The sequence below is a fragment of the Primulina eburnea genome, chromosome 3 (assembly GCF_022965805.1).
Source record: "Primulina eburnea isolate SZY01 chromosome 3, ASM2296580v1, whole genome shotgun sequence".
Lineage (NCBI taxonomy): Eukaryota > Viridiplantae > Streptophyta > Magnoliopsida > Lamiales > Gesneriaceae > Primulina > Primulina eburnea.
Genome location: NC_133103.1, coordinates 9,182,170 through 9,196,016, shown reverse-complemented (window position 1 = coordinate 9,196,016; position 13,847 = coordinate 9,182,170). Strand labels below are relative to the sequence as shown.

The 13,847-nt window shown below is 32.2% G+C and overlaps 1 protein-coding gene and 1 long non-coding RNA gene across 5 annotated transcripts; both read right to left on the bottom strand.

Annotated features, from left to right (window-relative positions):
* On the bottom strand, nucleotides 1-5,642 carry LOC140828177 (uncharacterized). Its single transcript, XR_012117140.1, has 3 exons — nucleotides 5,350-5,642; nucleotides 200-436; nucleotides 1-101 (listed from the first exon to the last, which is right to left on the bottom strand). It is a non-coding gene; the product is annotated as an uncharacterized lncRNA (long non-coding RNA).
* Nucleotides 5,643-9,124: 3,482 nt separating this feature from the next.
* Nucleotides 9,125-13,727, bottom strand: LOC140826098 (uncharacterized). Of its 4 annotated transcripts, none has more exons than XR_012116786.1 (3): nucleotides 13,419-13,727; nucleotides 9,896-11,523; nucleotides 9,125-9,476 (listed from the first exon to the last, which is right to left on the bottom strand). XR_012116786.1 is itself a non-coding variant. In XM_073188222.1 (3 exons), the coding sequence occupies exons 1-3, from the start codon at nucleotides 13,594-13,596 to the stop codon at nucleotides 9,436-9,438; spliced, it is 696 nt and encodes a 231-aa protein (XP_073044323.1). In that variant the 5' UTR covers nucleotides 13,597-13,714; the 3' UTR covers nucleotides 9,131-9,435. The 4 variants fall into 4 exon arrangements, 1 of the variants encoding a protein (XP_073044323.1); XR_012116788.1 differs by having other exon boundaries at nucleotides 13,526-13,727; XR_012116787.1 differs by having other exon boundaries at nucleotides 9,131-9,476; nucleotides 9,896-10,479; nucleotides 13,419-13,713.
* Between the last annotated feature and the right edge of the window lie 120 nt (nucleotides 13,728-13,847).

Here is a 13,847-nt window from a genome sequence, read left to right as displayed (position 1 = left end):
CAATATGGAAGAAAGATGAAGAATTGGATGGACCGATGTCAAAGAAGTGGTTGGCCTCACCAGCTAAACCACCCCACGTTTCTGTCTCTTCATCCTGGAAACTGTTTCAATGAAAAAAGTTACTCTCTTCATTTGACTGGAATCTCAATCTAAAATCAATCAAGAACAAAGAACAACAAAAAGGAAAAGGAGATTATACCCAAACTTTAGCATGGCGACGTCCCATGCCGGATTTGTTTGGTTACCTAAAACAAAATCATTTTTTTTAGAAAAATTACACATAAAATTTATTTTACTTGTGCGGCAGGTTATTCTGCCAGCCTCCACATCCACCACAGCGGCAGCAGCACTGCGGCAACCATTCCCCGGAGAACAGCGTCTCTTTTCTGCCGGAAAGGCAGAATGGCCGCTGGAAACGCCGCTTTTCTTGCTCTCTCTGTTGCAATTAAACATAAATTGTTGTTGGTGTGAGTTTCTAACCACAGAATGATATATTTATAGGAAGCAAATAGGGTTCACGAGTCTGTGACAAGATTTATAATTTGGATAATCTAATTATCTCCTTTTTCGATAGGATCAACAAAATAAGATATAATATTACCCATATATTGCTATTATTTAATTAAAAAATCTTATGGAATATTATTCAACTCTTGGTATATTGTGTAAACATTCCATGTATTTGTAATTATATATTTTCGATTGTTTTTCAATGAATGAATTTGTTTTTTCCACAATTAAGAACACAGTTGTCTATGTTTGAATAGAGGTAAATTCAAAATCATTAAAATTAAATTTATTCAAACAAATTAAATGAATTTAGAATCATGAATTTTGTATATCATAATTTTGAATTAATTTATCAATCCAAACACAATCTTTTAATAATGATGATGTGAATTGATGATGATGATTTTAAAATATCCCATAGACTATAATGTATCTTAAAATTTTATTCATGTTATTGAGGTCATTAACTAGAATAATTATTATATAGAATAAAACCAACAACAACAAAAAAACAAAAACATTTTCTAAAAATTAAAACATACATATCAATAGCAAATCTAATATTTTTTCATTTCTAACAATTGCAATCTATATATTCTTTTTATTTCATGATCGTGTTGGTATTTAATTCCATTTTCCTTTTATTTATTGGTCAAATTTAATTCAATTTTTTCTTGTCATTCATCTTGTAAAAAGGTCTTCTGGCTCATGGGATGAGATAAGCAAGCATTGACAAAGTACGGATGACAAGCTATCATTTACAAATGGAAATATTGTAAGATGAACCAGATGATAAAAAAAATTGAAGATTCATAAATATAAAATTTGAATCAAACTGATTCTAATCTAAAAATACAAACCAACTGAATAAAAAAAATTCAAATTTGGGTTTAAAAAAATGAAATTACCTTTAATCAAAAAAAGGATGAGGTATGGCAGCAATGTGTGCAGCGGCAGATCTGTAATATAAACAAAAATAAATACACAAAATAGACAGAAAAATAAAAAAATAACAGTAGTTGATGGAGGTGGCGGAGAGTTGGGGGGACGACGACGAGTGTGGATGGTGGTGCGGATGACGGCGACGAACACGTGAAATTGAGATTTCTAGGTCTTGAGCGAGAGGATGTTAAAAGAGACATCACGCTTATATATCAGTCTCAAATTATAGACCGGCCAAATGGTAATTTCAGGTTCTAATTAGCGACCGGTGTTTGAAAATTGGTCGCAAAATATAAAATATATAATTTTTTAAAATGAGTAAATGGTTTAAGATATAATTTAATAACTTCGGTTTCAAATAATTATAGACCGGTTTTTTATCGGTCTAGACCGATAAATGAATAACATATTGATTTATGACTATAATCTTGTGTAGAACTTGATTCAATTATGAGACAAAACAATTATGAATAATCAATTAATGTCTTTTTCTCTGCACCAAGCGATTTATACTATAAAATAATTTATGTGATTTATAATATAAACTAAACCAAAATATTGATGGATTTATACACATTCCTCTCTCTTTTTTTTGTGTTTTTTGTCCGAATGAAATTGACTCATCAATGGAAAAAAAATTTGTTTATAATTCTAAATCGAATATGTCATACTTTAAAATCGACCAACTCATATATAAATACGAACAGTTAACAACAAATACTAGGCATATATATTATAACAGTGTGGTGCGTAAGGGTTTTAGTATTTGTCCCAACGGGTTGGCTGATATATTGATTTTATTATATTCTTGTAGAAAATTAACTTTTAGAAAAGTTACACTGTAAAATTTATTTTCTGCATAGTTGAAGAAATTGCATCATCATTGGCGGCGGCAATGTTGCATACGTTAATATATACCCCAGCTTTACATATACAAATGACCACAAATAATTCATCCATCTTCGGCGTCCCATATCAAATTCATTGAAAAAGGTTGAAAAGTTCCGTCGAATTCTGCCACCATTGAGAAGCTTCTGCGAAACTTTGGTTTGGCTGTAAACTTCAATTTTTGCATGGAAAGTATAATCGATCTCTTCCCCGGATTCCTTGTTTTACGTGCCAAGCAAACGAATTATTAGAAATCATATTATAACAATTGGAAAGTGAACATGATCTATTGCAATACAAGATTGACACAAATTCATTGATGAGACTCATGGTGCCTCATGCATGGTTTATTGGTTACCTGGGAACGGGAAGGACGAAAATCCAATGTTTATAAAAAATACATATAAAATTTATTTGTCTATGCTTCCATCCTCTTGGTGTAAGGAATCAAGTGGAGTGGAGTAGGGTGAAGCAGAGACACCCTCCTTCGCATCCACCACGGCGGCAGTGGCACTGAAGCTTTCATTCCCTTAAACAACAGTGTATCCTTGTCGAGGGAATGGCCGCCGGAATCTCCGCCTTGCTTCCTTGGTTCTGTGTTGCAACTGAACATAGATATTTACGAGAATTTCCAACTACAATAACGACATAAGGATATAGCAAGTAAATTCCTGAAAATGTTAGGGTTTCCTATCACTGTGTGGCGGTTATAAACGGATTTATAATTCGGGATATGTAATTCTCTTTTTTTTATCAAGGTTAAGAAAAATAGATATGTTATTACTTATATATTTAATAATTGGTTGTATAATTATAGTAGGTCTATTGTAAGACAATCTCACGAATATTTATTTGTGAGACGAGTCAATTTATCGTAAAATGTTCCTTATTATTGTAAAGAGCAGCAGACTTGTAAAATGTTGTTGTCGTAAAATAGCAACCAAATTTACGAATAGGATGTTAATTAAGGCGCCAAAAATTCTGTTAATTTTCTTTAATGACGGATTTTGCAAAATCGGTTGCTGTCAATTAACAGTAAAAGAGTCGCAATTAATTTTTGGATGCCAACAACAATAAGCATATACCTGAAAACAATCAATATTTCCACTAAACTGATTACACAAGTAAGTCTGACACTGTCTCATAAAAAGAATATTTTTTATGGGTGATCCAAATTGAATCATAAGACTGTTTCACAAAAGTTTTTGTGATTACAGGATGGCGCTACCGAGTATATTACAAATTGTACTGAAAATCGAACTGGTATAGACCGTTCTTTACTGCACTGTAGTGGTATTAACTTCAGCATATTGTTTTTATCATACCAAGCATATCAAGGCCCTTGAGTTGCTGTATGTGGGTGGTGGTTGGATTGAAGTAGCTATATATATTCTCAAGGCATGGCAATGCATTTGAGAAAGCCGGAATGACAAGATATTGGGTCCAAAGGGGATGAAAAAGATGATGCATCGGATCGGAGGCTATCAGCGACAAGTCCATGCCACACTAAAATGCGTCAGCAGGTTTGTTAAAACGGGAATAAGTTTTTTATTTTATATGGAGAGCTTTGTGAAGGATCGTTTGGTGATTTGTAATTGTAATTGGAAGTCGAACAATTTTGAAGAAAGATGAAGAATTGGATGGACCGATGTCAAAGAAGTGGTTGGCCTCACCAGCTAAACCACCCCACGTTTCTGTCTCTTCATCCTGGAAACTGTTTCAATGAAAAAAGTTACTCTCTTCATTTGGCTGGAATCTCAATCTAAAATTAATCAAGACCAAAGAACAACAAAAAGGAAAAGGAGATTATACCCAAACTTTAGCATGGCGACGTCGCGTGCCGGATTTGTTTGGTTGCCACAAACAAAATCACTTTTTTTAGAAAAATTACACATAAAATTTATTTTATTTGTGCGGCAGATTATTCTGCCAGCCTCCACATCCACCACAGCGGCAGCGGCACTGCGGCAACCATTCCCCGGAGAACAGCGTCTCTTTTCTGCCGGAAAGGCAGAATGGCCGCTGGAAACGCCGCTTTTCTTGCTCTCTTTGTTGCAATCAAACATAAATTGCTGTCGGTGTGAATTTCTTACCACAGAATGATTTATTTATAGGGAGCAAATTAGGGTTTCACGCGTCTGTGACAATATTTATAATTTGGGTAATCTAATTATCTCCTTTTTCGATAAGATTAACAAAATAAGATATAATATTACCCATATATTACTATTATTTAATTAAAAATCTTGTGGAATATTATTCAACTCTTAATTAGTATATTGCGTAAACATTCCATGTATTTGTGATTATATATTTTCGATTGTTTTTTAATGGATGAATTTGATTTTTCCACAATTAAGAACACAATCGTCTACGTTTGAATAGAGGTAAATTCAAAATCACTAAAATTAAATTTATTCAAACTAACTAAATGAATTTAGAATCATGAATTTTGTATATCATAATTTTGAATTAATTTATCAATCCAAAAAAATCTTTTAATAATGATGATGATTTTAAAATATCCCATATACTATAATGTATCTTAAAATTTTATTCATGTTATTGAGGTCATTAACTAGAATAATTATTGTATAGTAAATATCAACAAAAAAAACAAAAACATTTTCTAAAAATTAAAGCATACATATCAATAGCAAATCTAATATTTTTTCAATTTAACAATTGCAATCTATATATTCTTTTTATTTCATGATCGTGTTGGTATTTAATTCCATTTTCATTTTTTTATTCGTCAAATTTAATTCAATTTTTCCTTGTCATTCATCTTGTAAAAAGGTCTTTTGGCTCATGGGATGAGATAAGCAAGCATTGACAAAATACGAATGACAAGCTATCATTTACAAATGGAAATATTGTAAGATGAAGCAGATGTAAAAAGATAGAAGATTCATAAACATAAAATTTGAATCAAACTGATTCTAATCTAAAAATACAAACCAACTAAATAAAAAATTCAAATTTGGGTTAAAAAAAAATGAAAATTACCTATAATCAGAGAAGGGATGAGGTATGGCAGCTATGTGTGCAGCGGCAGATCTGTAATACAAACAAATATAAATACATACCCAAATGAAGAAAAAAATAGATAGAAAAAAAAATAACAGTAGTTGATGGAGGTGGCGGAGAGTTGGGAAGACGGTGACGAGTGTGGATGGTGGGGCGGATGACGGCGACGAACACGTGAAATTAAGATTTCTAGGTCTTGAGCGAGTGGGCATTAAAAGAGACACCACGCTTATATATCGGTATCAAATTAGAGACCAAATGCTAATTTCGGGTTCTAATTGGCGACCGGCATTTGAAAATTGGTCGCAAATTTTTTAAAAGGCGTAAACGGTTTAAGATATAATTTAATAACTTCGGTTTCAAATAATTATAGACCGGTTATTTATCGGTCTCTAATTCCATTATAAAGTCGTGTTTTTATTGTAGTGACATATAAATGAATAACACGTTGATTTATTACTATAATTTTGTGTAGAACTTGATTCAATTATGAGACAAAACAATTATGAATAATCAATTAATATCTTTTTATACGCACCAAGCGATTTATATTATAAAATAATTTATGTGATTTATAATATAAACTAAACCAAAATATTGATTGATTTATACACATTTCTCTCTCTCTTTTTTTGTGTTTTTTGTTTAAATGAAATTGACTCATCAATGGAAACAAAATTGTTTATAATTTTAAATTGAATATGTCATACTTTAAAATCGACCAACTTACCTAAATACATACAGTTAACAACAAATACTAGGCATATATATTATAAGCTGAAGACTTGATTTTCTGACTTGAGGAGATTGTGGTGCATGCCAACATTGGATTGATCTTCATTTGGATTATTTGCACCATTATATATATATATTTTTTTTGAAAATATTATTTGCACCATTTTTAAGGTAGGAATGAAGACCGGCATGGATTCAAGTCGTCCCATGATCAGGAATCGCCACACATGTTAACATGTATAGAGAAGGTTTGATGGCTCATATATACCTTAATATATACATCATTTGGTTCAGGAGATGGTCATGATAAATTGAAAGATAATGATGGTTTAGTTTCTTTTAACTACAATTGTTGTCAAATTTTAGCAAAATCTGATATGACAAGGATATTGAATCTCATCGTTAATACCAAACAGTGTGGTGCGTAAGGGTTTTAGTATTTGTCCCAACGGAATTAATTTATTATATTCTTGTAGAAAAATATACTTTTAGAAAAGTTACGCCATAAAATTTATTTTCTGCATTGGCGGCGGCAATGTTGCATACATCAATATATACGCCCAGCTTTACATATTCAAACGACCACAAATGATTCATCCATCTTCAAGATCCCATATCAGAATCGTCGAAAAAGGTGGAAAAGTTCCGTCGTCATCTGCCAGACTGCCACCATTGAGAAGCTTCTGTGAAACTTGCATGGAAAGTATAATCGATCTCTTCCCCGGATTCCTTGTTTTCCATGCCGAGTGAACGAATTATTAGAAATTATATTAACACGTTGAAAGTGAACATGATCTATTGCAACACAAGATTGACACAAATTTATTGGTGAGACTCATGGTGGCTCATGCATGGTTTATTGGTTACCTGAGAACGGGAAAGACGAAAATCCAATTTTCAGAAAAAAAATATATAAAATTTATTTTGTCTATGCTTCCATCCTGCTGATGTAAGGAATCAAGTGGAGTGGAGGGTGAAGCCGAGACACCCTCCTTCGCATCCACCACGGCGGCAGTGGCATTGAAGCTTCCATTCCCTTAAACAACAGTGTATCCTTGTCGAGGGAATGGCCGCCGGAAGCTCCGCCTTGCTTCCTTGGTTCTGTGTTGCAACTGAACATAGATATTTATGAGAATTTCCAACTACAAGAACGATATATGGATATAGCGAGTAAATTCCTGAAAATGTTAGAGGGTTTCCTATCACTGTGTGGCGGTTATAAACGGATTTATAATTCGGGATATGTAATTCTCTCTTTTTTTTTTTTATCAAGGTTAAGAAAAATAGATATGTTATTACTTATATATTTAATAATTGGTTGTATAATTATAGCAGGTCTATTGTAAGATAATCCCACGAATATTTATTTGTGAGACGAGCTAATTCTGCTTGTATTTACAATAAAAAGTAACACTTTTGACATAAAAATCATAGTTTTTCAAAGATATACAACTCAAATAAAATATTTGTATCACAAAATTGATCCGTGAGACCGAGTCACGTGAGCTTTTATGATATAATTATTAGTGAATATTTCACACATGTAGTGAATCACAAAATCTTGGGGATTATTCAACTTTTGTTACGCGATTATGTGAACTCTGTGTGTGTATAACTAAAAGGAAAAAAAATTATATCATGAACTTGTCTAGAGGAAGAATTCAATTTGAGAAATAATTTTAACTTTGAATTTTGATAATATACGTACAACTGCGTAATTTGATAAGAAATGAATTTAAATTCCACATAAAAATATTATCCAAATAAATTGAAATGCATTTTAAATCATATATTTAGAATCCACAATTTAAATTTCTCATTTCAAATGCACTCTAGAAACTTATGTTAAAAAAATATCCTCATCACTCAAATTTTTATAAAAATTTAATATTTGTTGTTTTTAAAATTATTTTAAGTTTAATACATGAATACAAATTATTCAAAATTAATGTGAAGTTGGTATACTCAATAAAACAATAACCACCATAAAAACAAATGTCAGTGCTTCGATGAAATATGAATAAAATTGAAGAAGAAACGAAGTAATTGCACTAAGATTTGTTAATTAGATTACCAAAATCAACGTAGGTCAATTTACATGTCCATTTTTGTTAATTTTCAAATAAGTTATAATATTACACATTTTTCTTGTGTAATCATTTATTTTTGAAATTTGGGTATTTAAGATTTCTAAATTATCGCGATTGGACTCAAATATTCTGTATTCATAGCGTATCATATTATTATTGTTAAATATGTTCTAAAACAACATATGGATTTTTAATATTTTAGTAAATGAATTAATGAAATATGCATCTACTTTTGAGTTTATTGTTTAAAAAAAAAAAAACCATTGTTTGATAAAACAATAATTATAGTCAAACATTTTTAAAATCGCATTATAGTCAAAGATTTGAATGTCACAAGAGTATGTCTCATGTGAGACCGTCTCACGGATCTTAATCTATGAGACGGGTCAACCCTACCCATATTCACAATAAAAAGTATTACTCTTAGCATAAAAAATAATAATTTTTCATGGATGACCCAAATAAAAGATCCGTCTCAAAAATATGATCCGTGAGACCATCTCATACAAGTTTTTGCCATGTCACAAATAGTGAAAAAACATCACTATAAAATACATAAAAAAATAAGAATGTATTAAGTTTTACTTTAAATCACGTATTTAAGCCTCAAATCCACCAACAGTACCAAAGGAGAAATACGCCTTTATATTCGGGTTTTTAATTAATTCTTACTGTTTGTTGAATTTAGGATTCCTGCATTCAATTTTATTTTCCTAAAAATCAAATAGGAAAAATATCAAAATCAGTCTTTACTATTTTTCTTCGTCTTGACGATATTAAAGAAATGTCTACGATCTCCAAAACAATATTTACAATCTCTAAAAAAATTCACAAATCGATTATTCAAATTATATCCTTGCACGCCACTCTCGCATTTTAAGGCGTGGCCTTGATTCGAGCTAAATGAAAACGTGAACAAATATACCAACTTCCATTCTTTTCTTCATTGAGAACGATTTCTTTTCTTGAAACAACCAAGTCCTAAACGTTACATTAGCAGATACCACACACTTGAGCTAAAAATATTCATTCAGGCTAAACGAGAAAATCCCACATCATTAGAAATTCGAATTACATTTTTAAAAATTTCAAACTTCAGCTTTTCATAGCAGCAAACTTTGTGTGCGCTTTCAACTTCAATATTTGGGGGACGAATCAAAACACTGGCGTGGATGTAAATCGTCCCATTCGGGGATCGGCACAACTGACAGGAAATTGTCTAGAAATCTGGACAGTTCATCTATAAAATTGATGCCGGACCCGATGCCATGTCTCTCGTGCCTGAGGGAACAAGTAAAACAATGCATTAAACTAAAATACTGGGGAAAAAAGTGAATATCTATTGCAAAACAAGACTGACTAAAATCCATTCATGAATCAAGTGACACAGTCGGCCATAAATGTTCGATGCCATTGACATCTAACAGCAAGAACCCCAAAGGGATGATACTTACCACCAAACAAGACCCAATGCGTAATGGTGCTACAGGAAAAGTATGCTTAGTAAAAGAAAATGAAAAAAAAATACATCCAAATGGCTAAAAAAGGTCACTTTGTCGTGAATTGCAAAACCAAAAACTAAATCTCAATTAGCACAACCAATTCCCACAACTTGAATTGTACCAAAATCCTTCCTAGATTGCCTATCAACAATTTCCCGGTAATAAATAAAGATTACTATCAGTAAATCATTGTTTTACCTTGCAGAAATTCTGATTCCATCGCCTCTAAATCCCCAGCAGCATTGTTTGGGGTGGCAATCACATGATCACTAGGAAAAGGTTTAAGAGTTGATGTGACCATTTTTGGTGATTGCGTGCATGGAAGGCCTAAAACTACCTCGTTTGGGCATGGATTGAAGCCAAAATGAAGATAATTTTCTTGAACTGGTACCACAGGCAAACATGAATTTGGTAAGATCTGTTTGACAGAAGGCATTGTAACCGAAGTGGGTGAAGAAAGTAATTCGTTTGAGGCCATCAATGACAAGGCCATACCACCATTGTTATCTCGAGCAAACGTCAGATCATTAGCGGAGTAAGATTTATCAAGCATGTTCGGTAAAGGATCATTTGGTGATGGTGACACGACCGAATTGGAGAAGCATAAAAAATTTGGATCTTGGGGTTGAAGTGAAGCAAAAAGTGATGAAAATGTTGGCAATGGTGAAGAAGTTAGGGGCTGATTTATTTGACACGTTTGCTGAGGGTGGTGAATCTCCAAACCCGCACGTCGGCATTTCTTCATTCTTATATTCCAGTAATTCTTGACCTCGTTGTCCGTTCTACCAGGAATCACGCATCAGAGAAGACATACACGAAAATACAAAGAGGAGAGAACGAGAGACAAGATTTGTGAGCAAAAGAAGCATAGTACGAAAACGAAAAATGCAACTTCCGGAGACGGAGATCATGTTCGACTTCAATTTCATCATTCTCTTCTTCTCAAATTCTTAGTTTAATGCTGGGATTGAAAAACATTATTTGTTTTAATTACTTATTCATTATATTGTCTAGAGAAACGACGTAGTTTGACTTAAAATTATGGTTTTGATCTTTTTTATTTATATATTTGAATTCTTCTTATAGTTTATTGGTGTTTTCTGAATTGTTTGCATTCAATTAACAGATCACTAATTGAATCGTTATATTTATTTGAAGTTTATCCCTCAAGAGAGGAGATTTTAGAATAGGACCGTAAGAAAATATATCATTGGTGTTTATAGAGTTCGAAAGACCTATAGCTCAATTGAAGTCATCAAAAGAATTATCTTGTCGGTTATACTATTTGATGATTGATTTTTAATAGAAATATTGTAATCAATTTTTGATAATAAATTTTTATGTATTACTTAGGAAATGGATGAGGAAAGATTAAGAATTCTAAGCTAATAAATTAGAAGAATTTATGATATAGACATTGATAAAAATTAAAAATAGTAGATAGTTAACTGAAATCGAACCTCTAGCATTTATCTCCCATTTATTTTTCTCATTACTAATCTTTTTTTTCCGTTGATCAATTTTGCAATCTTATTATATAGTATAAATCTCACAGCTGATTTTCTAGATAAAGTTAAAATTCTTTTAATTACAATACTTAATGTAAGATTAAATTACTCATTCTCTGTTTGACGATATTCGTACTCAATCAAATACTAAAACTTGACGCAGTGGCCTTGGAGCAAGAAATAATGCATCAAAGGAAAAGGCATCATGACTTACTAGAAGATCCAACAACTACTATTCAATTCAGCGGCGGCGTAAGAAATTTTATCCATTTTGTCACACCGATAGTGAATTAAAATTTGCCGCACTTTCATCCTTACCTTGGAAAGAAAACTAAAACAAGTTGCTAGTGAAATCCATTTTACTGATAGGAACACTTCTACATACCTCGGGCAAAATATTGTGAAACTCTGTAATATATAAATCAGACCACATATCCAACTAGAATGGCTAAGACGACTTGGAATCATGATAAAAAAAAAATACTCTTGAAAGTGAAGAGGAAGTGACAAAGGTTTTATAATCATGGCAACTTAAAATTTAAAACACGACATGCATTTCGTACGTAGATGTGTGATAACAGCACAGCATTAGACATCCCCAGGGCCGTACCTACTGTGAGGCGAGAGAGGCCATCGCCTCAGGCCCAGCCCTCACAGGGGCCCAAAACAAAATCATTGGTCTCATGTTGTTGAGGCATGCACCCAAATAATATGTACATTGGACATTTAAAAAAAATTAGACATTGACCTATTGAAAATATGATTAAATATGATGATTGTGTTCATTAGGACTTAATCAAATTATGTAGAGCCGAAACAATAACGTTACACGGCACATTAATTAATTTTTAAAAAATTTTGTATGCATAAAATAGTAATGTTTGTCCAATATATTTATTATTTTATCTTGTGTCAATTCATGTGTTAAATTTTTATACTTACTTGTCGATTATTTGGTTTCTTTTCTTGAATTTATGTATTTAAGCCCATTACAAAAAATAAAACAAAAAAATTTGTGATAGTTACCTATTTTACATATTTTTATTTTCTATTTTCTTGAATAAAATATTATATTTATTATTTAAAAAAAACATATATTTTTACAATATTGATTCATTTATATTTATCATTTTGTTATTTTGATAGTTTATGTTAATAAATTTCAATTTTAGCAACATATCTTACAATTTTTGTCAATTTCAATCTTTTTCCAATATAATTGTTCATATTACATTGCATTACGTTAGAGCCATGTTGATGTTGTGGCGCACGAAGAAAAAAATCGTAAAAAGATAAGTATATAAGTCGTAAATTATATTTTCCTTATATATTTTGTTTGGTTATTTTTAATTTACAAAGTGAGATTTACGGTTATTTATCACAACAAGATTTTTTTTTACATATCGTCTCAGGCCCTGTGAATCACAGGTACGGCTCTGGACATCCCATACCCAAAAAACGGATCATAGGTTGTGCATGTACTCGGGTGATAATGACACGACATACAATTCAACTCTTGTCAATGCAATTTTAAGTGGAATTATTTATTCCTCTGAACTACGATTAATTTATTATGTCAAAATTTATATATGTTTAAGATTTCCATCTGTTTGCATGTTCAATAACATATTTAATATCAAGATATCAATTAAATATAATAAGGGACTATGCGGGGTTCACCAATTCATATGTGAGGTCCACCAAATTCTTTAAAATCAACGGTCCAGATCCTGTGATGCAATACCCCAACAGGTAGCATCGAGTTATCCCGAGAGTAGAATACATATTTCAACCCAATCATTTTAGTATTACCAAAAAATGTCCATCCATTCTTGTTCCCGAGATTGGTTTTATCCACCACCATAAACGACTTACTTTCATGAAAGATCAGGCTATACATTTCAGATGTACAGTCACAAAACTTTCGAGCTCCAGTTTTCAAAGAAGCACACCTTTTTTAGAAACGGTGCTTTAAGAAAATCATAAAAGCCCGAAGAGAATGACAGCCTGGTTTCGGTAATCCAATTGGAAAGAAATAGGTCGGGACAAAAACATCCCAAAACAAAAGAACATCACCCAAGTATAAACTAAATCTCTAAAAACCAGCTTAATCCATTTCTTTTAAGCAAATTGTTTCAAATTCGATTCCAAGCTCGAGAATAGACAGAATGCATAGCACAAATGTAATAGCAAAAGGGTAAAAGAGACGGTACCTCAACTTTCACCAGAGATTCACATGGGGGACTTAGAACCCATACCTAAGGTTTGGTTTGTAATTCAATTTTAGAAAAATTAATACACATAAAATTTCATTCCTTACGGGTGCATACAGCGCCGCCAGCCACCTGGAGAGAGGAGTCCAGTAATGCCTTGTGGTACCAAACTCCACATCCCTGCTTCCGACGCTCACTTTCCCAAAGGACACCCAATCGGTCCAAATGGAGTGGCGATGACGCCGCGAGCTCCACAAAGTTCGCCCCCCTCACTGCGGCAGCCGAACATAAAAAACCGGTGTCATGGTCTTTTGCTTTTTTAATTTAATTATTTTTTAACAAAAATATCTTAAACCAAATTATTAATTACAAAAAATATATTTCCATGAGACTGATAAATATAAAGATTAATATATATAAACGAGGAAT